We start from the raw sequence: 25400 nt of genomic DNA on the forward strand, positions 1-25400 counted from the left end.
TCCCGAAAGGGAAGTTCAATTCACTATACCTAAACAATTACAAAATTCAATTCACCTCGCGTAACAAATTTTATATAAAACTCAGGCTTTCCGTCCCCGGCATCTCTCTCTCTCTCTCGCCTCGCGATTCCCGAACGAACCCGTCCCCGGGAGACGGGTGACATAAATGGTGATGGGAAGGTATCGGTGATAGGCGACAGAGAACCAAGAAGGCTGTTTGAATTCCTTGTGGATCAGGGATGGAAAACCCTGCGGTGGCACAGCCTCTGGGTGGAGGGCCACTGGGAGGATACGGCCTATGTGGTGAGGGAGTTTTGTGGTTGGCAGAAGGCTACCAAAATCAGGAAAAGGGAAGGAAAGACCTCCCTCCTCGATCTCAAAGCAACGGCGCTGCAACCCACCTCGTGGGGCCGACAACGGAGGCGGCAGGAAAGGGAAGCCCTAGAGGTGAAACTAAAGGAACGTGACATGAAATGCCTCCTATTGCAGACAGCGTCTGAGGTAAAAATGCAGCAGGCGGCTAAGGAGTTAGAAGAGTGGAGGAAACTCCCCAGTACTGAACAGAAACTTAAGCGGGTAATGTACCCGAGGCTGGATGGGGAAAATTTCTCTCGTTATTCCTATTCCTGTTCCTATTATTTCAAACTTTATCAGTTGTATCTGGCTGTATGATGCTCCTGGATACTTCCGTACCTCATAATTTTGTGGTCAGGATTGCCTGACTTCCGAACAGGTCTACCAAAGGAATCATCACTGAACTGCTTCCCAGGGAGTTTGTTCAGTCTTAGCCATGATGTGACAGAATTAGGGAAGGGAATCTGTTTCTATCGGACCACCTATTTCAACATGACTTGTGCCCCTCGCCCCTTCATTCCGGTGATTCTGGACAGTTGGACACGATGATCTCTGGCAATGTACCATGCTGCTCACTTGGAGTCCACACCACTAGAGGAGTTTGGGACTGGTTCCATGGACTCTAAACTGTCGGGAGCACGCTATTCACGAGTTGCTGCTACGTTTGCTCCTGGCGGTGAGCTTAGTGGGAGGATGCTGGGTACTAAGGTACTGTTGTTCGGCCCTATCCAAACAGGTGCGACGAACTCTACAGCTGCTCCCAGCTCCCGCCTCTGTGCTCTATCTTACGACCTTTGTAGTCCACCAGTCACCTTCCCTACCTTTTGTCCGCACACCTTGAGGGCTCCACCTCCCATCACCCCTGGCCAGGGGATGGGCTCTATCCTCTGCCGCAACCCATGGATCCACTTTCCCAGCTTCCGTGGCCAGCCAGGGAAGGACATTGGTCCTTGTGGTCAGGAGAGGGACGATGCTGAAGAGCATGTCACTCCATGAGGAAACTATGGAGAAGACAAGGGTCAAGACACAAGATAAATGGTCCAAAATGAAACTGAAATGAGAGAAGCAGCTAACTCTGTAAGATAAAATTGATCAGGAGAAATGTGGCCATGGGTGTTCGAGGTCAGAAACTTTAATTGTGTATTCCCTTTCGTTATTTAGAAACCTCTCCAGATTTTAGGTGCTTCTTGTCCATCTTCTTACAGCAGTGTATAGTGTGTGTTTTTAGCTTTCTACAGGGAATAATAACAATAATAATTCTGGTATTTTTTTAAGTGCTTACTGTGTGCCAGGCACTATACTAAGCACTGGGGTGGATACAAGAAAATTGGGTTGGATGCACTCTCTGTCCCACGTGGGGCTCACAGTCTTAATCCCCATTTTACAGATGATGAAACTGAGGCACAGAGAAGTGAAGTGACTTGCCCAAGGTCACACATCAGACGAGTGACAGAGCTGGGATTAGAACCCACTACCTGCTGACTCCCAGGCCCGTGCTCTATCCAATATGCCATGCTGCTTCTCAACCCACCTGCTGCTAGAGTTTGGGGTCTGTATCCTGGATGAACACTACTACCTACTCCAATTTCCCAAAAGAACAAACAAACAAACAAAAAACCCTACCCAAAGCCCGCCAAACAGTAGCATTATTCATAGTGTCTTTGTCCTAGCGTTCTATTAGACCATTTGTGCCTGGCTACAATCAAGGGTATCTTTGCCCAGAGGATAATATAATAAAAATGCCCAAGATGGTGCACAGAGCGGATGTTCATGCCTTTTTATGGTATTTGTTGAACACTTACTATGGGCCAAGCACTGTTCTAAACACTGGGGTAGATACAAGATAATCAGTTTGTCCCACATGGGGCTCACAGTCTTAATCCCCATTTTACAGATGATGTAACTGAGGCACGGAGAAGTTAAGTGACTTACTCAAGGTCAAACAGCAGGCAAGTGGTGGAGACGGTGTTAGAACCCACATCTTCTGATTCCCAAGCCCGTGCTCTTTCCACTAAGACATCTTACTTCAGGATAATTTCAATTAGAGTCTTCTGCTGTTCACCAAGTCCTGGTGGGACTTGCAGAGGGTGCAATGGGTTGGAGAAGTCTAAAAAAGAGCAGTTAAGGCTGTTAGCATATTAAGGATCAATCATGCTATTTGCAAAATTGCACCCAGTTTCCCAGAGGGACAACTGCTGAGCATTGTTGAATTCTTCGATTTCTCTGCATATTCTCTCCCACTGAGGGAAGGTTTGAGTTGACAAATCAAAGTCCTCTAAATGCAAAGAGAGGAAAAACATACAAAAAAGAATGATAGAAAACTGGGGTGAACTCATCAGTGTTCAACTCCTACCTGACTCTCACCACTTAAACTCAGTACCAAGCTCCCAAGTGAATGCCCCTTTTGGACTTTTCTGATGCTTCTGGAACTCTAACGAGGTGCATTTTCTCCCAAAGGAAGATCATCTGGCTATGTGTCCTACCCACTATCTCAAAATAGGGGTTAATGAGTGGGGGGAGGGAATGGGCCAAAGAGTGTGAATGGATCAGAAACTGAGGATCATCAGTTAATCAAAAAGGTTTATTGAGCGCTTACTTGATGTGGAGCACTGTATTAAGCGATTTGAGAAAGTACAATACAAGAGTTGGTAGATGTGATGCCTGCTCACAAGGAATTTATACCTACAGAAGCAAGGCCTGCTGATGGTAGACCAGACTATCCCCTTTTTAGCAATCAATCAATGATATTCATTGTTTACTGTGTGCAGAGAGCTGGACTAAGTAATTGGGTGAGAATAAGGGAGAGAAGCATCCTGGCCTAGAGGAAAGACCACTGGCCTGGGAGACAGAGGACCTGAGTTCTAATCCCATCTCGGCCACTTGACTGCTGTGTGACCTTGGGCAAGTCACTCAACTTCCTGTGCTTCAGGTCCCTCATCTGCAAAATGGGGATTCACTGCCTGTTCTCCCTCCTACTTAGACTGTGAGGCACATGTAGGACCTGGTCAGCGCTTAATACCGTGCCTTGGCACACATTAAGCACTTACAAAATACCAGTATTATTATTATTATTATTATCTTGTATCCACACTAGTATTTAGCACAGTGCTTGATGCAGATACTGCAGATACCAACACTGAACCAAAAGGTGGTGATAGACTGTGGGTGGGTCTCATGGCTGTGGGGGTGCGGGAGTGTAGGACCGGGACATTGGTCCCAGTGGATCGTGCTAGGGTGCCTCGTGCTCCGCACAGCTTTGGTGCTAGTATGTTTTTAATTGCGCAAGCCCTCCACCAAAACTATCGTGGTCCCCGGCTCCAGATTGCTCTAGGCATAAGGAGGGGGTGAAGAGGTGGAGTGTGGGAAGGAAGAGTGCCCTATCTGTGAATTCACCCCCTACCTTCGCCTGAGCAACCCACAGCAAGTACACAGAACTACTACACAACAAGGTTGCAGAACAGGAACTGTCCCAAACAGATAAACATCCTGGAAATATGGGGAGGGCTAACCGGTATGAGGGGTCTTCGTATATGAGGCATTGCTGCTATTTTTAGTTGTGTTTAGTCTGAGCCCTGCAGAGCCTGCCTTGCTGATTAGGACTTGGACCCCTTCCTTCTCTTGCTTGCTGCACTACAGCTATATGAGTACACCCAATAAAGAGGCAGAACTTATCACTCTGGCTTGGTGTCTGGTCTTTGGCTTGTCACCCAGTCTAAAGAACCCAGAGCCGCCCTCTGGTCAGCGACCCAAGCTGACTTGGGGAGCATCTCCCTACAGGGCCTCAAGTGAGACAGGAACCGGCCTGATTGATTTGTATCTATATCAGCACTTAGAACAGTGCTTGACACATAGTAATTTCTTAGCAAATACCATGGAAAAATAATTCCATTTTTCCCCTCCGTTTCCTTGTTGACACCTGAACGAAATGACTCCTATATCTCTAATGTCCCTAGAGAACAAATATGAAAAGAAATAAGGCAACGAATCAATAAATCTATTTATTGAGCACTTACTGTGTGCAGAACCCTGTCCAAAAACTTAGAAGAGTAGTATACAACAGAATGGTAGACACATTTCCTGGTCACGACAAGTATATGTTCTAGAGGGGAAAACAGTAGAATCAAGTAGAACTATTATGGAATGAAGATATTCCTGTGAATTTTCTCCTAAAAATTATGGTCAAGAAGACAACGGTCATTGTTCTGGAGGGCAGTCATTCAGTCATATTCCTTTTGGGCACTAGCTGTGGCACTCTTGGCATTCATAATTGAAATTCAACCTTCAGCTAGATGTTCCAAGTCTGAGCCTCAGAAGATCTGTACCTGTCATAGAGAATGGCCAATTCATGAAAACAACCAGAACCTTCCTTCTTGTCACCGGAGAAACAGACATTCATATAAAGCATATTCTGCAATGAGTGATAAAACCCCCAAATGACTAGCTCTGTCTGTTCTTCAAAGATTGCTTGTCAAGAGATGTTTTGAAATAACTCGGCTCCCTTTGCAGAGAGAGTTATTTAATATGTTGATGTAATAGTTGGGTATTTATTGAAAAATGAGTCATTTGGCAGGATTACTTAAGGACAATGTCAAAAGACTGTTTTTCATATTGATCTAAATGCTTTACGTTTCTGAGGAAAACTCCATGTCTCCAAAATAGGATTACTGAACAACACTGATTAAAATTGATAATATAGACGCAAAACTGAATAAAACTAAATTCATTCATTCAATCATACTTATTGAGCACGTTCTGTGTGCAGAGCACTATACTAAGCGCTTGGGAAGTACAGGTTGGCAACATATAGAGACTGTCCCTACCCAACAGCGGGCTCACAGTCTAGAAAGGTGAGACAGACAACAAAAAAAACCATATTAACAAAATAAAATAAATGGAATAAATATGTACAAATAAAATAGAGTAATAAATACATACACACATATATACATATATACAGGTGCCGTGGGGAGGGGAAGGAGGTAAGGCGTGGGGGGATGGAGGGGGGAGGAGGGGGAGAGGAAGGAGGGGGCTCAGTCTGGGAAGGCCTCCAATTTACCAATGCAATTTACTTCAAAGGGAATTTCAATATGTTGAGTGATGATGTTAAAATTGATCAAAATAGAATACAGGTGAGCAAATTTCACAAAAGAGAAGTAAGAGTAACAGGTAATGATGAAATGTTTGGCCTTTCTGGCAAGTACATTTCTTATCTAGCACAAGAAACAAGACATTTAAGACCTTTCAAAGAGGATAAATGCCACAAGAGTCAAAAGGTATTGAGCCAAAGAGCATTGCCACTACAGTATACCAAGAGAGAAACCAAAATATTAATGGATTCCTGAAAGGGAAGACTAGTACAACAATATCCATGTAATAAGGTGGAGCAAAAATGTATCAGGAGCAAAGAACCTAAATCAATCAAAGGTATTTATTGAGCACTTACTATTTGCAGAGCAATGTACTAAACACTTGGGAAAGTACAATACAAAACAACCTAAAGTTGAGAAAGTGACTAAGCTCAAATGAAAACAGAGATCCTCTTATTTACAATTGGTCAAAAACCAGTAATAATAATTGTCTGAAACTGTAACATCACTCCACAATTACAACTGTTAAATTTTCAGTTAAATGTACATATGATATATTCTAGCAGCCTGGCGTAGTGGATAGAGCAACGGCCCGGGAGTCAGAAGGTCATGGGTTCTAATCCCAGCTCCACTATTTGTTTGCAGTGTGACCTTGGGCAATTCAATTGACTTCTCTGTGCCTCAGTTACTAAATGCTTTATGTTTCTGAGGAAAACTCCATGTCTCCAAAATAGAATTACTGAACAACACTGATTAAAATTGATAATATAGACGCAAAACTGAATAAAACTAAATTCATTCATTCAATCATACTAAATTCATTCATTCAATCATTCAATCAGTGTGACCTTGGTCAATTCAATTGACTTCTCTGTGCCTCAGTTACTTCATCTGTATAATGGGGATTGAGACTGTGAGTCCTATATGGGACAGGGGCTGCGTCCAACCTGGTTTGCTTGTATCTACCCCAGCACTCAGTACAGAGCCTGGCATATAGTAAGCACTTAACAAATACCATTATCATTATTATTATTATCATTATTTGTGAAATGTATCAAAAATATCAACATTGACTGGATCAGGAAATAATGAGACCTTGGTTAAAATTGACAATTGATCTCTTTTAATATAAGGGAAATATATGCTTTAGTTATTCAAATTCCAATTTTCTAAATGAGAAATGCTGATTAGGATTATGGAAAGTATAGAAGCTAGAATTAAAACTATTTTAGTAAGCCATCATCATTCTTGTAACGTTGCATTCAAAAAATTGAATTGGATTTAAATTTCCTATGTATCACTGCTTGCCTAGGATTACATTCCTGGGTATAGATTTAGCAGAAAAAGGGTCAAAATAATAAAAAAGATAAACATTTAGGAGAGAGCTCCATTTGGCCTTAGGAAATTAATACGATGTTTTGCAATAGGACCCATCACCACCGGAGTTTTCTTTCTGGAAGCAAGTCATAGCTACATTTCCAATTAATTTGGAGGTGAAATGGGTGAAGAAGGGGACATTTAGTAGAGATAGGATGTAAAGACAACAAAGCAAGAAGCTTAAGGATACGTTGCAGAATGGATGAACACACAAGGAATTTATATCTACTTGTCTTTTGGGTTTAAGGATGTGACTATTGAGATATTTACTGGGCTACATAAGTGTGACCAACAATTCCTTCCACACTGTGGTCATATAATGATGCTCCCTTCCCCCTTTTTGGATATTTGTTAAGTGCTTACTATGAGTCAGACACTTTTCTAAGCACTGAGGTAGATACAAGATGGTCAGGTTGGACATAGTCCATGTTCTACATGGGACCCACAGCTTTAATCCCCATTTTGCAGGAGAGGTAACTGAGGCACGGAGGAGTCAAGTGACTTGCCCAAGGTCACACAGCAGTCAAGTAGCAGAGCTGGGATTAGAACACAGTTCCTCTGACTCCCTGGCCCTTCGCTACACTATTGCATTTGTCATCCCCAGTTTTAACCAGTGAATCAATGCCGTGTATTGAGCACTTAGTATGTGCAAAGCACTGAAATAAGCACTTAAATAATACTAGTAATTGTGGTATTTGTTAAGCATTTACTATGTGCCAAACACTCTTCTAAGCGCTCGGATAGATACAGGTTGTCCCACGTGCGGCTCACTGTCTTAATCCCCATTTTACAGATGAGGTAACTGAGGCACAGAAAAGTTAAGTGGTTTACTCAAGATCACACAGCAGACAAGTGGCAGAGCCAGGATTAGAACCCACATCCTCTGACTCCCAAGTCTGTGCTCTTTCTATTAAGTCACGCTGCTGGGAACATACAACATAATAGAATTGGTAGAAATGATTTTGGAAAACGAGGACTTTATTTCTAACTGCTGAATGCCAGGCTGATCCATCAGCTTCTGCTTTCTCCCAGATGATAGACACTATGCCACATCATTTGGGGCTTTGTTTCACTTGATCCTGAAAGCGTTTCTGCTTCTGATCGATCGATTAATTGATTGATTCTGTTGCTCACCTTGCTTATGGTTACCCTATTTCAGCTCACCCAAGAGCAGCTGTTTGGGTTTCTTGGGTCATCCATTTTCCTACAGCGTCTCACCCAGTGAAACAAACAAAGAGACCAGAGTCGCTTTGGTCAATCAATCACCCAGTGGTATTTATCGAGGGTTTACATAACGAGCAATGTAGTAAGTACTTGGGAGAGTGTGATACTTTGATGCCGATGTATTGTCTGTTTTCCAGGACCACGTTGTTTGTGACCCTCTCTAGTCATTGGGTACTAAGTATTTTTCATAGGCATGGTTTTTGGAACTTCTCTACAAGTCGAGTGTGGCATCTGTTGGTTATGGTATTTGTTAAGCATGTACTATGTGTCTAATGTTGTTCTAAGCACTGGGATAGATAGACATTTATCAGATTAGACACAGTCTCTGTCCCACATGGGGTTCACAATCAAGGTACTTGGGAGAACAGGCATTGAATCCCTATTTAAAGCTGAGGAAACTGAGGCACAGAAAAGTTAAGTGCTTTGACTATGGTCAAATAGGCAAGGGGCGGGGGTGGGATTAGAACCGAGATCCTCTGACTCCCAGCCCCATGGTTTTTCCAATAGACCATGCGTTTTCTCTCTTTAGTGTAATATACTTGCTCCATTATAATTGCTCCATCTACCTTCAGATTCATTTGTATTTTTATACCATGTAGGCTCCCACTCTCTAAAAGGAAGTCTTAATGGTCTTGATTCTGTTTTCTACTTCTCTTTCTATTTTTGCATCGTTTAAAGATGTAAAGAATTGAGGGCCAGTGTTTAGGTCTGTGTCACTGTTGGAGATTCTTGTTTGTGTAGAGGGTGGTAAATAACCTTGATTTTCAAATTAATTGCTAGTCCACAACATTTTGCTGACAAGTGGTTCTCTAGAAAAGTGGTCTCTAGAAAGAGCTCAAGCCTGAGAATCAGAGAACCTGAGTATTAATCTTGACTCTGCCATATGTCTGCTTTGTGACCTTAGGCTTAACCTAACTTCTCTATGCCTCACTGACCTCATCTACAAATGTAATGTCTGTCTCCCCTTAAAGACTCTAAGGTCCTCATGGGCAGGGATCATGTATACCCATTCTGTTGTACTGTAATTTTCTAGGTTCTTAGTTCAGTGTTCTGCACACAGTAAGCATTCAGTAAATACTACTGAGGTATCTCTGAGTGTTCTACAATACATTATTCTGTACAGCTATTGGGTAGAACACCCTCTCAGGATCGCATCTGGAGAATTTCCAATACTCTACCAATCTCAGCTATGGGAGGGAGAGTCAGACAGAGGCCTACTGATTCCATTCCTAGCTTGGGCAGTGGCTAGCGAGTGGAAGGCAATCTGCTACAAATCAAAACTCACCTGTGTTGGGCAGCAGCGGCATGGGAGAGAGTTGAGGGTGGAGACTCGTTTACTGAGAGGAAGAAGGCAATGGTAGACCACTTCTGTGTTTTTACCAAGAAAACTCTATGGATATGTTACCAGAACGATTGCAGATGGAAGTGGGGCGATCTCGAAGAGTGGTGTCCATGGAGTCGCTGTGGGTTGGAGATGACTCAACAGCATAAGACAAGACAAAATGGTAAAACCACCCCCAAATTACTAAGCATCTCTCACTGAATTACAATGTATGCTAAAGAAGGCAGGGAAGGCATGGCTTCTTTACATTTTCCAATCCCAAGCACTTAGTACAATGAACGGCATTTAATGGAGTGCACTCAGTGGGTGTTCAATAAATACTTTGCCAGAGGGGTTCTTGCAGTGTCCGTTACTATTACTATTTAATGCTTACTACAAGTCAGCTATTATAGTAAGTGCCGGAGTAGACACAAGATAATCAGCTAGGACATGGTCCCTGTATCACATGGAGTTCACAGCCTAACAGGTGGGAGAACTGATATTTCATCCTCAATTTATAGATGAGGCAACAGAGACTTTTAGTGATTTGCCCAAGATCACACAACAAGCCACTGGCAGAGCCGGGATTAGAATCCACTTCCTCTGACTTCCAGACCTATGCTCTTTCCATTAGACCATGCTCCTCCTCATCCTTTAATGACACCTTCCCTTTGTTCTCTATGCTTGCATTAGGAAAGGGTATAGATGAACGATAAGTAATCAGAGACTAGACTAGTAATCAAAACTAGAACGTTTCCAAATTATCAAAGAAATGATGTTCATTTGACCTCTGATGTAAAATCGATAAAAATCATCGACCAAGTTTCCCTTGATCAGTACAGTGTGTGCTCTCCAAAAAAGGGGGCAAGAACATTCTGCAGCTGATTTCCTCATTTATATTAATAACACTTTTCCCAAGTTGCCACTTATTTAAGGGCAAAAGTCACTGTTTTTCTCAATGACTTTCTAATGGCATTTATCATCTCTGAATTTCTCAATGTGTAGATGAAGGGATTTAGCATGGGGGTTATTATAGTATAAAATAATGTAACAGCCTTGTCAATGGAAGAGGTAGTTGTGTGCGGTACATATTCAAAGATGCATGGAATAAAGAATAGGATGACAACGGTGAAGTGGGAGGCACAGGTGGAGAGAGCTTTGAGTCTACCCGCGGCACTGTGGGTCTTCAGGGAGTTCAAGATGAAGGCATAGAAAATCATCAACAGGCTAAAGATTAACACGCCCATGCCACCACTGTTAGCAGTAACCAGCATGCTCAAGGTGTGAGTATCGGAGCAGACCAGTTTCAGCAAGGGGTATAAATCACACATAAAGTGGTCGATGACACTGGGGCCACAGAATGGTAAATGTGTCATGAAGAGATTTTGAATTGTGGCGTGAAGGAAGCCTCCGGCCCAGGCCATGGCCACCAGTGAGCTGCAGAGATGTCTGCTCATGATGGTCGTGTAGTGCAACGGCTTACATATCGCCACGTAACGGTCATAGGCCATCACTGTGAGGAGAATGATTTCAGCCCCGGCAATAAAATGCTCTCCAAAGACCTGGGTCATACAGCCTTTGAAGTAGATGATTTTCTTATCCGAGAGGGAGTCAATAATCAGTTTAGGTGTGTTGACTGAGGAATAGCAAGCATCAATGAACGACAAGTGAGCCAGAAAGAAATACATGGAGGAATCCAGAGTCTTACTGGAAACTACGGTTACCACAATGATCAGGTTTCCCACCATGGTGACTATGTAGATGATTGAAAACACTACAGAGATAATTCTCTGCAACCTTGGGTCCTGCGTGAGTCCCAGTAGAATGAATTCGGTCACATTGTTTCCATTCTCCATCAACTCGAGGTAGGCAATCAGTACACAAGTGAGAGCTGCAGATTTGGTGAAGAGAACGATGATCTTTGTTAGGTTTGTCTTGAGATGATTAAACGATGCTTTATAAAGAAGCTCAAAACGCTTTCACTCATTCATTCAATATAATTTATTGAATGCTTACTGTGTGCAGAGCATTGTATTAATCGCTTGGAAAGTACAATTCAGCAATAAAGAGAGACAATCGCTGCCCACATCTGGCTTACAGTCTAGAAGAGGGGAGACAGACATCAAAACAAGTAAACAGGTATCAATATAAATAAATAGAATTAAAGAGATATACACATCAAAAGAAGTAAACAGGCATCAATATAAATGAATAGAATTATAGATGTATATACATACATATATAGATAAGTGCTGTGGGACGGAGAGGGGGGAAGGGCAAAGGGAAAGGGAGCAAGTCAAGGTGATGTGGAAGGAGGGGGAGCTGAGGAAAAGGAAGGCTTAGCCTGGGAAGGCCTCTTGGAGGAGGTGAGCCTTCAGAAGGGCTTTGAAGGGGGGAAGAGTGATTTGTGGATTTAAGGAGGGAGGGCGTTCCAGGCCAGAGGTGCGACATAGACCAAGGGTTGTCAGGGGAACAGGCGAGATGGAGGCTCAGTGCGTGGCTCAGTGGAAAAAGCCCGGGCTTGGGAGTCAGAGGTCATGGGTTCTAGTCCCGGCTCCACCACTTGTCAACTGTTTGACTTTGGGCAAGTCACTTCACTTCTCTGTGCCTCAGTTTCCTCATCTGTAAAATGGGGATTTAGACTGTGAGCCCCACGTGGGACAACCTTGATTACCTTGTAGTCCCCTCCAGCGCTTAGAACAGTGCTTGGCACATAGTAAGCACTTCACGAATACCAACATTATTATTATCACTATTATTATTATTATTATTATCATTATTATTATTACCAGAGAAACACAGTGTGAGGGCTGGGATGTAGAAGGAGAGAAGGGAGGTGAGGTGAGTAGGGGCAAGGTGATGGAGAGCTTTGAAACCAATAGTGAGAAGTTTTTGCTTCAACCATTGCAGCTCAATTTTCCATAAGCTTTCCTCAAGTATGGTTTGACTGTTCCCAGATTGTTAATTATGGTATTTATTAAGGGCTCACTATATGCCAAACACTGTGGAAAAGTCAGGAGTCGTTTTCACAAAGGAATATTGAGATATTTTTTTCCCTGCTCAGAGTTCTTTTGCCAATGTCCAGTGGGCCAATATTGAAAGTGGTTTAAATCCAGCTCACCCAAATCCAGCTCAATGCTCAAGCCCTTGGACTTAGTTTCTTTTCAAAATCTCAGGGACTGTGAGTTCAAGAAGGTGTGGCCTTATGACACCCTCTCCCAGAATCACGGGATTTAGAGTGGGAGCCCGTTCATTTTTATCCTGCCTTCCTCTCTGAATCAAGGCAGTAGGGAGGGAACTCCTGGGTCTCTTTCCTCCCAGAAACGTGCAATTTGGAACTGAATGCTGTTGAAACATAACCCACTCCAGCTTCTAGCCTTGCAGTTACTGCTAGGACTTGGTGGTATCCTTCAACAACTAGACGGGGCAGCTAGGAAGCATCCAAAATCAGGGTCTTCCTGGACGAATTGTGAAATACAGTCAACTGGACAACTTATAGTAGCCTTCACATCAGCATCCTTTCCATCGATAAAAACTTCCCAATTGTCTGTTCTCTTAACTGCCAGTTGATTAATGCATTTATGGCTCCAGAAATGGACTCATGACTAATATTTCCCAGACCTTTAAAAAGACTCCTAAAGATTTAGCTTGAGTTGTAAATATAACACCAACCAGATAGGAAACCTGCATGACTTAATAATAATAATAATCATAACAATAATAATAATAGTTATGTGCCACACATGGTGCTAAGCCCTGGAGTAGATACAGGATAATTAGACGGGATACAGTCTCTATTCCAGATGGGTCTCACAGTCTAAGGGGAATGGAGAACAGCGACATGAGAAGCAATGTGACCTATTGGATAGAACATGGCCCTTAGAGTCAGAAGGACCTGGGTTCTAATCCCAGTTCTGCCACTTGTCTGCTGAGTGACCTTGGGCAGGTCACTGCACTGCTCTGTGCCTCAGTTACCTCATCTGTAAAATGGGGATTAATACTGTAAGGCTCGGTTGGGACAAGAACTGTGTCCAACCGGATTAGCTTGCAAATACTCCAGCACTCAGTACAGTGCCTGGCACAGAGTAAATACCATAAAAAATGACAAAGTCAGAATTAGAACACAGATCTCCTGACTCTCAGTCTCTTTCCATTAAGTCACATTGCTTCTCATTGCTCTTCTCCTAGGGGTTCACTAAATCCCCCAACCCCAGGATGTGGGGAGAACCATTAAAACTTGAAGGTGCTAGGTTCAAAACAACTCAATGGAAATACTTCTTCATGCAGCATTTGGTGAGCACCTGGCGAGCAAAGGAAGTTGTGCAGGCACGAGTGTTGGGAGCTTTAAGAAGGATTTGAACTAATTTGTGGACAAATCATTCAAAATTGGTTGCACTAGAGGGAAAGTTATGATTATACGGGGAAAAGAAAGGAATGTTACAAAGTCCCTAAACATTAGGTCAGATGAGGTAACTGAGGCATAGAGAAGCTAAGTTGCTTGCCCAAAGTCATACAGCAGAAAAGCGGTGGAGCCTTCTGACTCCCAAGCCCATGTTCTAGCCACTACACGATGACAGCAGTGGGCAGAGAGAAAGGGTTGGCGAATCGGGGATTTCTAAGGAAGTGACAGGAAACCTCCCAAAAGCCTCACACAGCCACTGAAAGCAAACACAAACAGGGAAGCAAAGGGAGAGAGAGTCATAAATGGAGTCACAGAGGGATTCAGAAAGGCAAAAACAGAATCTCAGATGGGCAGAGACGGTGTCAGAGACAAAGAGCCTTAAAGTACCAGAATTCAGACACGGAGAGAAGTTCAGAAAGAACAGAGAAAACAATGTAAATACAATATATTTTACAAAGCTTTTGAAGTTTTAAGACCAATTAAGCTAAAAGCTTAGCAAATATTTTTATATTGTCAATAATCTAGCTTTAGCTTCAGGTTCACAAATTTACTTTCTAAGGCTGATCGATTTCACCAGCATGAGGAAAAAACATCAGACAAGAAATTCTTAAAATCTTCCCTAGCCAGAGTCGGTCCAGTTGCCGGTATTCTATGTCAGACTCTTTCACCTCTCCTCTCTCAGATATGCATGTTTCATAAGGCTCTGTTATGAGTCCCCTCTGCATTTACGCCCATTCTCTCTTGGTGATTACCCACTTTCATAGTTTCAGCTACCACCTCCATATGGAAAACTCCACAGAGCACATATGTATATATCTGTAATCATATATTTATTTATATATACTTATTCATATTAATGTACGTCTCCCCCTCAAATCTGTGAGCTACCTGTGGGCAGGGAATATGTCTGTTGTTATATTGTACTCTCCCAAGTGATTAGTATAGTGCTTTGCATACAGTAGGTGCTCAATAAATACAAGTGAATGAATGAACGAACTCCCAAATAGACTTCTTTAGCCCTACCCATCACGTTTAACCTGCAATCCCACATCCCTCTTGCCTCCAAGACATCTCCACTTGGACATCCCACTGGCCCCTTAATCACCACCATCCTCAATGGCATTAACTGAGTGCTTACGATGTACAGAGTATTGTACTAAGCGCTTGGGAGAGTACAATTCAACAGTTGGCAGACATTTTCCCTGCCCACAATGAGCTTACAGTCTAGAGGGGGAGACAGACATTAGTATAAATACATAATTTATAATATATAATTTAAAGATATGTACAGAAGTGCCATATCTTTATTTTCTGTTTTCCAGGTGCTAAGTACAGTCCTTTACTCTCTGTGGGTACTCAGTAAATATTACTACCACTCCTTCTTCTCCCCTTTATCCTCCTCCCCTCTTCCTCGCCTCCTCCAATTACTATTACTAGAGAAGCACCGTGGGTTAGTGGAAAGCACATGGGCTTGGGAGTCAGAGATCGTAGGTTCTAATCCCAGCTCTGCCACTTATCAGCTGTGACTTTGAGCAAGTCACTTAACTTCTCTGGGCCTCAGTTACCTCATCTGTAAAATGGGGATTAAAACTGTGAGCCCCACATGGGACAACCTGATTACCTTGTATCTACCCCAGCACTTAGAGCAGTGCTTGGCACATAGTAAGTGCTTAACAAATACTATTATTATTATTACTATTATAGGGGACCCGAGAAGACAGTGACCAGAACAGGTAAAATGATTTTATTTTCTGAAAGTATTGTCTCCAACAGGAAAAGATTCTGGTGCTCATACCAGTGGTGAGGTTTGAGCCCACAAATGAAATGGGAATCAGAAATGGTGTAGCAAACATTTCTGAATATGTTCCAGACATCCTGCTGAACAATCAATCAACCAATCAGTCATATTTATTGAGCACTTACTATGGGCATATCATTGTACTAAGCGCTTGGGTGAGTGCAATTTAACAGAATTGGTAGTTATGTTTCCTGCTTATGCTGACATAACAGTCAAGAGGAAGAGAAAGATGCTTATATAAGTAAATTAAGGATATGTAATCAAATGCTGTGGGGCTGAGGGAAGGGTGAATAAAGGGTGCAAATCCAAGTACATAAGGGATGCAGAAAGGAGTGGAAGAAGAGGAAATGAGGGCTTAGTTGGCCAAGGCATTTTGGAGATGTGCCTTCAAAGAGACGCTATTTGGGGGAGGAGAGTTTGTGTAACTAATCTGCAGCCAGCCCATCACTGAAAAATAACTCAAGTAGGGAAGTTTTGATGTAAATGAATTTCAGATCTTGATAGCCTAACATAACTCACTCTCATAATCAGAGTTGGGTTGGTGCGAGATTTCAACAAGTAGAATGAATTCTATCTCTTTGTTTTCACTTATATACTTTCACCCAACTTTCTACATCACCTCTTGGTTAATGGATCATTTTAGCATACTGGATTGATCCTTACATCACTTCAGTCCTGTGTTCAAATATTGGTTTCCAAACATTCTCTTTTTATAAGTGTGTATCAGTGAACACCAATGTACATCTAGCACCTACAGGATTTCCATCCAAAGTATTATTCTCACAGTTCAAGGAGATGCCACGAGGTTTCTTTGAAATTTTTGATCAAGGATGGATTCCTAGATAATAATATTACTTAGTAATATTGAGAAGCAGTGTTTCTTAGTGGATAAAGCACAGGCCTGGGAGTCAAAAGGACTTGAGATTTAATCTGAGCCCTGCCATTTCTCTGCTGTTGTGACCTGGGGCAAGTCGCTTAACTTCTCTGGGCCTCAGTTACCCCACCTATAAAGTGGGGATTAAGATTGTGAATTCCATATGGGACATGGGCGATGTCCATCCTGATTAGCTTGTATCTACCCCAGCCCTTAGAACAGTGCATGGTGCAAAATGAGTGCTTATCAAATACCAAAAAATCAATATAAACAAAATTTAGGTGAACTTGTGGCTATTTCTGAACAATCAATTGTTTTGTGATGCCGCACACTTATAAAGCCTTTACAATGAGGCTAAAAAATTGGTAAGCATATTTTTGAGAATCAGAGACATTGCCAAAATATCAGAGAAAATAGTAAAAAAGTATTCTTTTTAGTTAAATGGCTTCTCATGATATAAAAAAAGAAATTTAGGAATAAACTGTAAAAGCCAATGAGGCAGAAATCCTTACCTTGAGTTGCTGTTGTGGATCTTGATGCTCTTTGGTGAATTCAGGATTTTACCAGCCCAGCTCTTAGATCTTCACACGATAAAGCTGCTTTACAGATGAAGGACACAGTGCACTCTTGGGGTAGACAGGTTGGATATGTGGCCACAAAACAAGTAAATCATTTAGGTAAAACTACTCAGTGTATTCAAGCTCAGCTGGCAGCTGGCCTACCACGTTCAGTTGATAAAAATCGTGTGATCATATGCTCAGGCAGAGGGCTGAAAACCTAATGACTGGAGGACAGCTCACTGACCTTCCTCTTTGCAAATCTGTAGCTGCAGGAAATACGAAACACCACTAGGAGGAGACCGTTTTATTAATGCCTCTCCATCCCTCCTTCCAGTCTATAACTTCACAGGTTTCTCTTTGAGCTGTAGACAGGCATTTAAAGGGTATCCCATAGAAGTTTAAAGCTCTATTATAGTGCTTAGGAGTCTCCTTCTCTCAGAGGAATTTTTTTTTCTTGAAGCATGTGCCAAAGCAGTTAAACCCTGGGCTATCTGGGAGATTATCTGTGTCTCTGCCTAATCAACTCCTTTAATTTAGGAGCTGCCTTGGGGCCAGTGTTGCTGAGTCAGATTCTCCAGATGTGTGCACAAGATATATGGGGGTGCCAAAAGGCACACCCATCCCTGTGGGCCCTGCACCTGAACATGATAGTCCCTGAACCTTGGAGAAGCAGTGTTGCATAGTGGATAGAGCATGGACATGGGAGTCAAGAGGTCATAGGTTCTAATTCTGGCTATGCCACTTGTCTGCTATGGGCCTTGAGCAAGTCACTTCACTTCTCTGGGCCTCAGTTACTTCATCTGTAAAATAGAGATTGAAACTGTGAACCCCAAGTCGGGCAGGGACTGTGTCCAACCCAATTGGCTTATATTCCCCCAGCACATAGTACAGTGCCTGGCACCTAGTAAGGGTTTAAAAAATATTATTATTATTATTATTATTATTATTATTATTATTATTATTATTATTATTATTATTATTATTATCATTATTATGATACCCCGAGTGAAACAGCGATACAGAGGGCTGGGGAATTTCTGGGTGCATGGATTGGGCTGTTGGCTACAGTTCTCCCTGCCTTTCAGTCAATGGTATTCCCAAGGGCTTATTATAGTGCTCTGCACACAGTAAGTGCTCAATAAATGCGATTGAATGTGCTTACTTTGTGCAAAGCACCGTAATAAGTGCATATTTATTGAGCATTTACTGTATACAGAGCATTGTACTAGTAATACAATACAGTGAAATACATAATATAATGCAATAACATTGATGGAAACTATCTCATACCTACAATGAGCTCACGGTCTTCCAAAGTGGAGTAAAAGGTCATCGGTCTCCCCCTACCCCCCTCATATTTTCAATCTGGATGGCTCCATTGTCATTAATTGCTATCCCCTATAAAATCTTCATCTTCTCACCTGGCCTTCTCATAGAGTTCTCCCTGAGTCTACAAGGCCTAGCTCTTCTCAGATTCAACTGTCTCAAGCCACCAGTATGACTCAACCCATTGCTGACTCACTCTCCCTCTGTTCTCTGGGGTGGGTACAGACCAATTGGGTCAGACACAGTCTCTGTCTCGCATGGGGCTCACAGTCTAAGTAGGAGGGACAGCAGGTAATGAATCCCCATTTTACAGTTGAGGAAACTGAGGTACATAGAAGTCAAGTGACTTGCCCAAGGTCACAGAGCAAATAATTGGCAGAGTGAGCATTAGAACCCGGGTCCTCTGACTCCAAGGCCTGCGGTCTTTGTGCTAGGGCACAGAGCTTCCCTACTCCCCCTGATAAACTCTATGGACAATAGGTAAGTTTGAAACTGTTAGTGAGGCAAGAGTCCATGCCCAAGACAGGTCATAGGGAAAACTGTGGGAGGGTCTGGGAAACTAAAAATGAGGAGTTAGGAAATGGAGTATCTAGCTCTATTTCTGGTGGTAGGAGGGAGAGGATTCTTTTGAGTCTCTCTTCTTCTCCCTTTCCTTCCCCACACTGAAAGTCATTTGTCACAGAGATGGAACTAGGATTCCCACCGTCACCAACAACCTGCTGGAACAGGATATCCTGACGTTTCCTCCTCCCCTGACCCATTCCAGTGACTTATTCCAGAGCCTTTTCTGGCACCTTGTAACCAGCCCCAGCTCTACAGGGTTACCTCAATCGTTCTGGGCTGGGTTAGGGAGCCCTGAGAAGTCTCTCAGGCCTCCTGTCGACCCTGTCTCTGCGTTGTCTGAGATGAAACTCTTAATGGACTCTTGGCTTAAACTTCCTTGTCCAATCCCTTCTGCCTGAGTATCTGAGAGTCCACCTTTGGGCCTATGCCTAAGGACTTTTACTGACCCGCTCCATACTTGAAAGGGCAGCAGGTTTTTCCTGACCCCACGGGCCAAAAATATGGAGGTCTTGGGTAACCATTTTCTGTTTATGTTTCTCAGACATGTGACAATATTAAATACCAGGTGGTTGTGGTAAGAAACTTTTTTTTCACTTTCACCCCGCTCCCATCTATCTCTATCTTCTTGGGTTGCTCAAACCTAAGTTCTCTTCTCTTCCCCCATCTCTTTCCTCCCTTCCCTCCAGCTCCAAGACCTCAACCATCCTCTCCTCTCACTTTTCCTCCAGTCAATCAGAATTATTCATTAAGTGCTTGCTGTGTGAGAACCCTATACTAAGCTTTTGGGAAAGTACAATATAACAGAAGTGGAAGCCATGTTCCCTGCCCACAATGAGTTTATACTCTGAAACAGCATGTCTGTTGTCTTTTCTTCCCCTTCTTGTCCCTGTTCCTGTTTCAGCACCTCATCATGTGCTTTTCTCCAGAGGTGAACTGTCGAAAAAGAGGGAAGTGTGGGAAAGCGGGTAGGAGATGAGACTCTTTTGACTTAACCCAAACATTTACCATTCATTTTAAGATGATGACTTTAGTTTGTGGGGGAATGAGAGGTGTGAGAAAGAGAAGGGAAGGAAGACTTTAATGTGTTCTGAAGGAGGGGCTAGATATAGAGCTGACCAATACTTTCATACAGGTGCCTCTGCCACCCAGATTATCCAAAAATTGTCCAAGACGGGTCTTGCAAACCCATTTCCAGTGTTGTGCTTCTGTTCTTGTCACAGTCTCAACTGAAGCAATTATTGCATGATTTTTGTTGACCTGCTCTGGGTCTTTCTAACAACTACCCATCACTTTGAAAACCCTGGCGTTGGTCAGTTCCTAACTTGGATAGGGCCTTGATAGAGGGATAGAGTGCCTCATGATCCCAGGCCTTCCATACCTATAAGGAATTCAACAGACGCACATTAGAGGATGGAGCTCTCTCTGCCTAGGGAGAAAACTTTCATAGTCAATGGTATTTATTGAGTGCGTACTGTGTGGAGAGCACTGTACTAAAAGCTTGAGAGAATACAATGTAACATTAAACAGACACATTCTCTGCCCACAATAAGCTTACAGTTTGGAAGCCTCTTCTCTAATAGCTGACTCCTCCAAAGAGGAGGGCCATTTTGATAGCAGCCCAGCAACCCATCCACACCCCGGATCATCTAGCTGGACTCAGGGTTCCGCTGCACCTCCATCCTGCAAGTGACCCAGAACTGTCTTCCCAGAGGAATGGTTTCACCTGGAATTAGAGGCAAAAACTCTGACTCTTGCTTCCTCCTGGTTTTTTTTAATGGTATTTACTAAGCTCTGACTGTGTGCCAGGCACTGTATTAAGTGCTGGGGAAGATACACGCTAATCCGGTTGGACACAGTTTACATCCCACAAGGAACTCACGATCTTAATCCCCATTTGGCCAATGAGGTAACTGAGGCACAGAGCAGTGCCCTGGCCAGGGTCCCACAGAGGAGAAATTAAATTAGAACCCAGATCCTCTGACGCCCAGGCCTGTGCTCAATCCACTAGGCCATGCTGTTTCTGAGCCATTCCAAGTCTGCAAAACGATTGGCTGATGATACCAGCCTGTGCCATTAGTTCTTCCCAGAGTTTCACGGTGCTGGTTGGGGTAATTAATTCTCACCCGACTCTCAATTATGTAGACTACTCTGTCATCTAGGATTTGACTGTGCACCAGGAGAGACATTCTCTATTTTTGAGCAAGGCTGTGAAGTATAATGGGAAGCCTCAATGCCTTGTTCATCACCTCCAGATAGAGCCACACAGTCCGTCTGAAGTGCTTCTAGGCCTGATTAATCAAATGCTTAATAACTTCATGGGTCTTTTTCTGTGATGGCACTTGGAACCAGTACATTCTCTATCAGGTAATAGCTTGTGTCCCCGAGAGAAAGGTAAAAACTGACAAATTTGTCACCACAAGCACCTCTGTCTTTTCCTTTTCTCTCTTTGTTTGTAAATGGTATTTGTTAAGTGCTTACTATGTGCCAGGCACTGTAGTAAGCGCTGCGGTGGATACAACATAATCAAGTTGGACACATTCCCTGTCCCTCGTTGGGCTTAAAACCTTAATCCCCATTTTACAGATGAGGGAACTGAGGCACAGAGAAGTGAAATGATTTGTCCAAGGTCACACAGCAGATAAGTGGAGGAGCTGGGAAAAGAACCCGTGTCCTCTGATTCCCAGGCCTGTGTTCTTTCCAGAGAGTCATGTTGCTTCTCATAGTGGATCCAGACTGGTCCCTAACAACTCTCATTTTCAGGAGCAGATGCAGACATATGTGGTATTGATCCCTCACATTGGACACTGACCTATTTAAGCAGCTTTCTTTGGGCTGGAATAGTTTGCCAAGCAGTCTCAATATCTCCGATTTGATCCTGATGTCCTCCAAGTTGGTTTGGTTTTCTGATTTGCTTATTCTTGTGCAGAATCAATGAATGAAAGCACACTTTGCCTTCATAGCTAAGCATCATGATATGGATGTGGAATGCTATCACAGATGATTCTTCCCAATACTGTCCCTCTCCCAATTGTTGATTGGAGAAAGAGTTAGCATTGGTTTGTTTTGAAATTCACAAGTAGTTCCTATCTTCTATTTCCTGCTTCACAGGAATCAAATTAGGAAACACCCATTCTACTGTTAATGACTGTGATATATCTGGTACAATGTGATATTCAATGGAGCTATAGTAAAAAGGCAATAGGAAAAAGACAACACTCTGTTGCTAAAGAAACTTTTATTTTATTCTTTAAAGTAGAACAGGTCTGACTGCACTATTGAGCAGGCTCCTCTCATTTCTCCTCATTTGGGTTGAGAGAAGGATAAAAAGATAAATGAAAGCAGCTGTAGCAGGAGCAAAATCAGCCTCTTATCATGTAAAGGTTGCTAAATAAGCTGAAGTGAGGATGACTACCTCTACAGCTAAGAGACTCTTTAGTAGTTCCTGTAGTGGTATTTCTTGAGCGCCTACTGAATGCAATATTCATTCATTCATTCACAATTATTGAGCACTTACCGAGTGCAGAGCACTGTACTAAGCACTTGGAAAGTATGATTCGGCAACAGATAGAGACAATTCCTACCCAACAATGGGCTCACAGTCTAGAAGGCAGAGACAGACAAAACAAAACAAGTAGACAGGCACAGATACCATCAAAATAGCAATAAACTCTAACAAGCTCTTGAGAAATACAACAGACATATAAGACATGAGCTCCACTGAACTCTGAATGCCCTATACATTTTTCCTAAATATTTTCCCTGAAATCCACGCTTGTCACTTCCTTCACTTGGACAAATATCATCAGTTTCACAGGGTGATGCCTATTTATATTCAGAAGTCACTTTTCTGCTCCATAGTTTCCTGATGGCATTTTTCATCTGGACATTTCTCAGGGTGTAGATGAGGGGATTTAGCATAGGGGTTATAATCGTGTAAAATACTGCAATAGGGAAGGGGAAGGTGGAGATGGGCCGAATATGCATAAATATACATGGAACAAAGAACAGGACATCGACGGTAATGTGGGAGATGCAGGTCGAGAGTGCTTTGCACCTACCTTCTTTACTGCATGTTTTCAGGGAACGCAGGATCATGACATAGGAAATCATCAACATGATCAAGATTAATAGACAGATCAACCCACTGTTTGTGGCTACAAAGAGGCCGAAGGTGTGGGTGTCTGTGCAGGCAAGGTTCAGCAAAGTGTTCAAATCACAAAGGAAGTGATCGATGATGTTGGGGCCACAGAATGGTAAATCGACCATAAAGAGAATCTGGATGGTCGCTTGCACCAGGCCTCCCGTCCAGACTACCACCACCAGTACACCACACCACACACACACCGGTTCATGATGGTCATGTAATGCAGCGGCTTACATATCGCCACGTAACGGTCATAGACTATCACTCTGAGGAGAACAATTTCGGCCCCGCCAAAAAAATGCTCTCCAGAGATCTGAGTCATACAGCCTTTGAAATAGATGAAGTTTCTTCTCACAGAGAGAGTCGACTATCAGTTTAGGCGTGTTGATTGAATAATAGCAGGCATCGATAAATGACAAATAGGCCAGAAATAAATGCATGGGGGAGTCCAGAGTCTTACTGGTGGTTATGGGTATCACAATGATCAAATTTTCCACCATGGTGATGATGTAGATGATTAAAAAGACAACAAAGATGACCTTCTGCATCCTTGGATTTGGTGTAAGTCCAAATAGAATGAATTCTGTCACATTGTTTTTATTACCCATCAATTCAGGATAGGCAATGAGGGAACAGGTAAGAGTTGCAGATTCTGTATAGAGAATGATGATCCTCAATAGTTTTGCTTTGAAACGATCAAGTAACAGAACTCAAAGTACCATATCTCTATCATCTTGTCAATTTTCTCCAAACCCACGGAGGGATGGGAAAGTATTTACTGTACTCAATTCAGACAGCGGGAAATAGAAGCAGATCAGGTTAACAACTTAACTCTTCAATTCCAAAGGACAATTACTCTCCCCTTCTTCAGACTTATTGAAGGTACATCTCCTTTAAGGGACCTTCCCTGATTAAGTCCCCCTTTTCTTTTCTCCTACTCCCTTCTGCATCATCCTGACTTGCTTCCTTTATTCATCCCCCTGCCCCCAAGCCCCACAGCACTTATGTACATTTCTGTAATTTATTTATTTACACGAATATCTGTCTCCCCATCTAGACTGTAAGCTTACTGTGGGCAGGGAATGTCTATTTATTGTTACTTTGTATTCTCCCAAGTTCTTAGTCCAGTGCTCGGTACACAGTAAGCACTCAATAAATACAATTTAATGAACTTACCCAGAGGTGTCCTTAAAAGGTCAGTGGTGGAGTTGGGAACACAGTCAATATCTTCAGAGCCTTTTCCATTCAGTCATCCCTGGAGTACACTCTGTTTGATTTCCATGCCCTTTTCAATAGACAAGAAGCTCAGTAACTCTTGTTATTCCAGTCTCATAAATGCCAACTGATAATCACATTCATATTCCCCCTAAAAGTGCATTAGGCTGATGGCTCAGAAGCTTCTAAAATCCTACTGGGCAGAAGATGATAAACCAAATATTTAGCAGACAAGAAACCTATAATATTTTGTATTCCCCTGATGCTCTTCTGAGATTATTTCTCTTCTTATGTCAGCTTTAGGTTTCTTCCTCCTTCTTATGGGATCAGTGCTCACTTATTTTCCAGAGAAAGAAGAAAAGATGTTCTGCCAAGGAAACAGATTGTAGGTAACCCAGGAATCTTACATAGGAACATAAAACACACAATAAACTCAGAATTTAATGTAAACTAGCAGACTCTCTTCCCATTGATAAGAGGGATAATTGCAACCTCTCAAACTTCCACTGGTGGTAGGGCCAATCTTAAAGTCTTTGTTATAATGTTAATGTGTGTGTATTGGTACAAACAAAGCATTGGAAGGTGGTACCCAAACTTTCAAAAACTATCAAGCTCTGAGAAAAGACCTGAATAGTGGTTTTGAGCAGAAAATATGTCCATGTATTGTTATACTGCACTCTCCCAAGTGGTTAATACGGTGTTTTGCAAATAGTAAGCCCTCAATAAATAAGATTGATTGATTGATAGTCCCTATTTTTTAAAGGTGTTTGTTAAGTACTTACGATGTGCAAGCACTATACTAAGTGCTTGGGTAGATACAAGTTGATCATGCTGGACTCAGGCCCTGTCTCACATGGTCCACAGGGCTTTTAGTCTTAATACTCATTTTACAGGTGAGGTAACTCAGGCACAGAGAAGTTAAGTGCCTTGCCCAATGTCCCTAAGCAGGCAAGTGGCACAGCTCGGATTAGCACCCCGGTCTTTCTGATTCCCAGCCCGTGCTCTATCCATGAGTCTATGCTGCTTCCTAGGTCCTTGGTGACAAATGCACAGCAGCCCTGTTAGAACAAAGAAACTCAGATAGGTCTCAGTGTGGACAGTGAGTAGATGAGAATAGATTTAGGAAGCTATCAAGATTGTGTGCTCAGCAAAGA

The 25400-nt window shown here is 42.6% G+C and overlaps 1 protein-coding gene, 1 non-coding gene and 1 pseudogene across 2 annotated transcripts; 1 reads left to right on the plus strand and 2 right to left on the minus strand.

Annotated features, from left to right (window-relative positions):
* Positions 1–9179: 9179 nt before the first annotated feature.
* LOC119921722 lies at positions 9180–9317 on the plus strand. The gene has a single exon (XR_005448577.1). It is a non-coding gene; the product is annotated as a small nucleolar RNA SNORA7 (small nucleolar RNA).
* A 972-nt stretch (positions 9318–10289) lies between these two features.
* On the minus strand, positions 10290–11219 carry LOC119921640 (olfactory receptor 4C13-like). The gene has a single exon (XM_038741736.1). The coding sequence runs from the start codon at positions 11217–11219 to the stop codon at positions 10290–10292; it is 930 nt and encodes a 309-aa protein (XP_038597664.1).
* Positions 11220–12619: 1400 nt separating this feature from the next.
* On the minus strand, positions 12620–23639 carry LOC119921641 (annotated as a pseudogene).
* Positions 23640–25400: the final 1761 nt, after the last annotated feature.

This window comes from Tachyglossus aculeatus (assembly GCF_015852505.1).
Source record: "Tachyglossus aculeatus isolate mTacAcu1 chromosome 12 unlocalized genomic scaffold, mTacAcu1.pri SUPER_6_unloc_4, whole genome shotgun sequence".
NCBI lineage: Eukaryota > Metazoa > Chordata > Mammalia > Monotremata > Tachyglossidae > Tachyglossus > Tachyglossus aculeatus.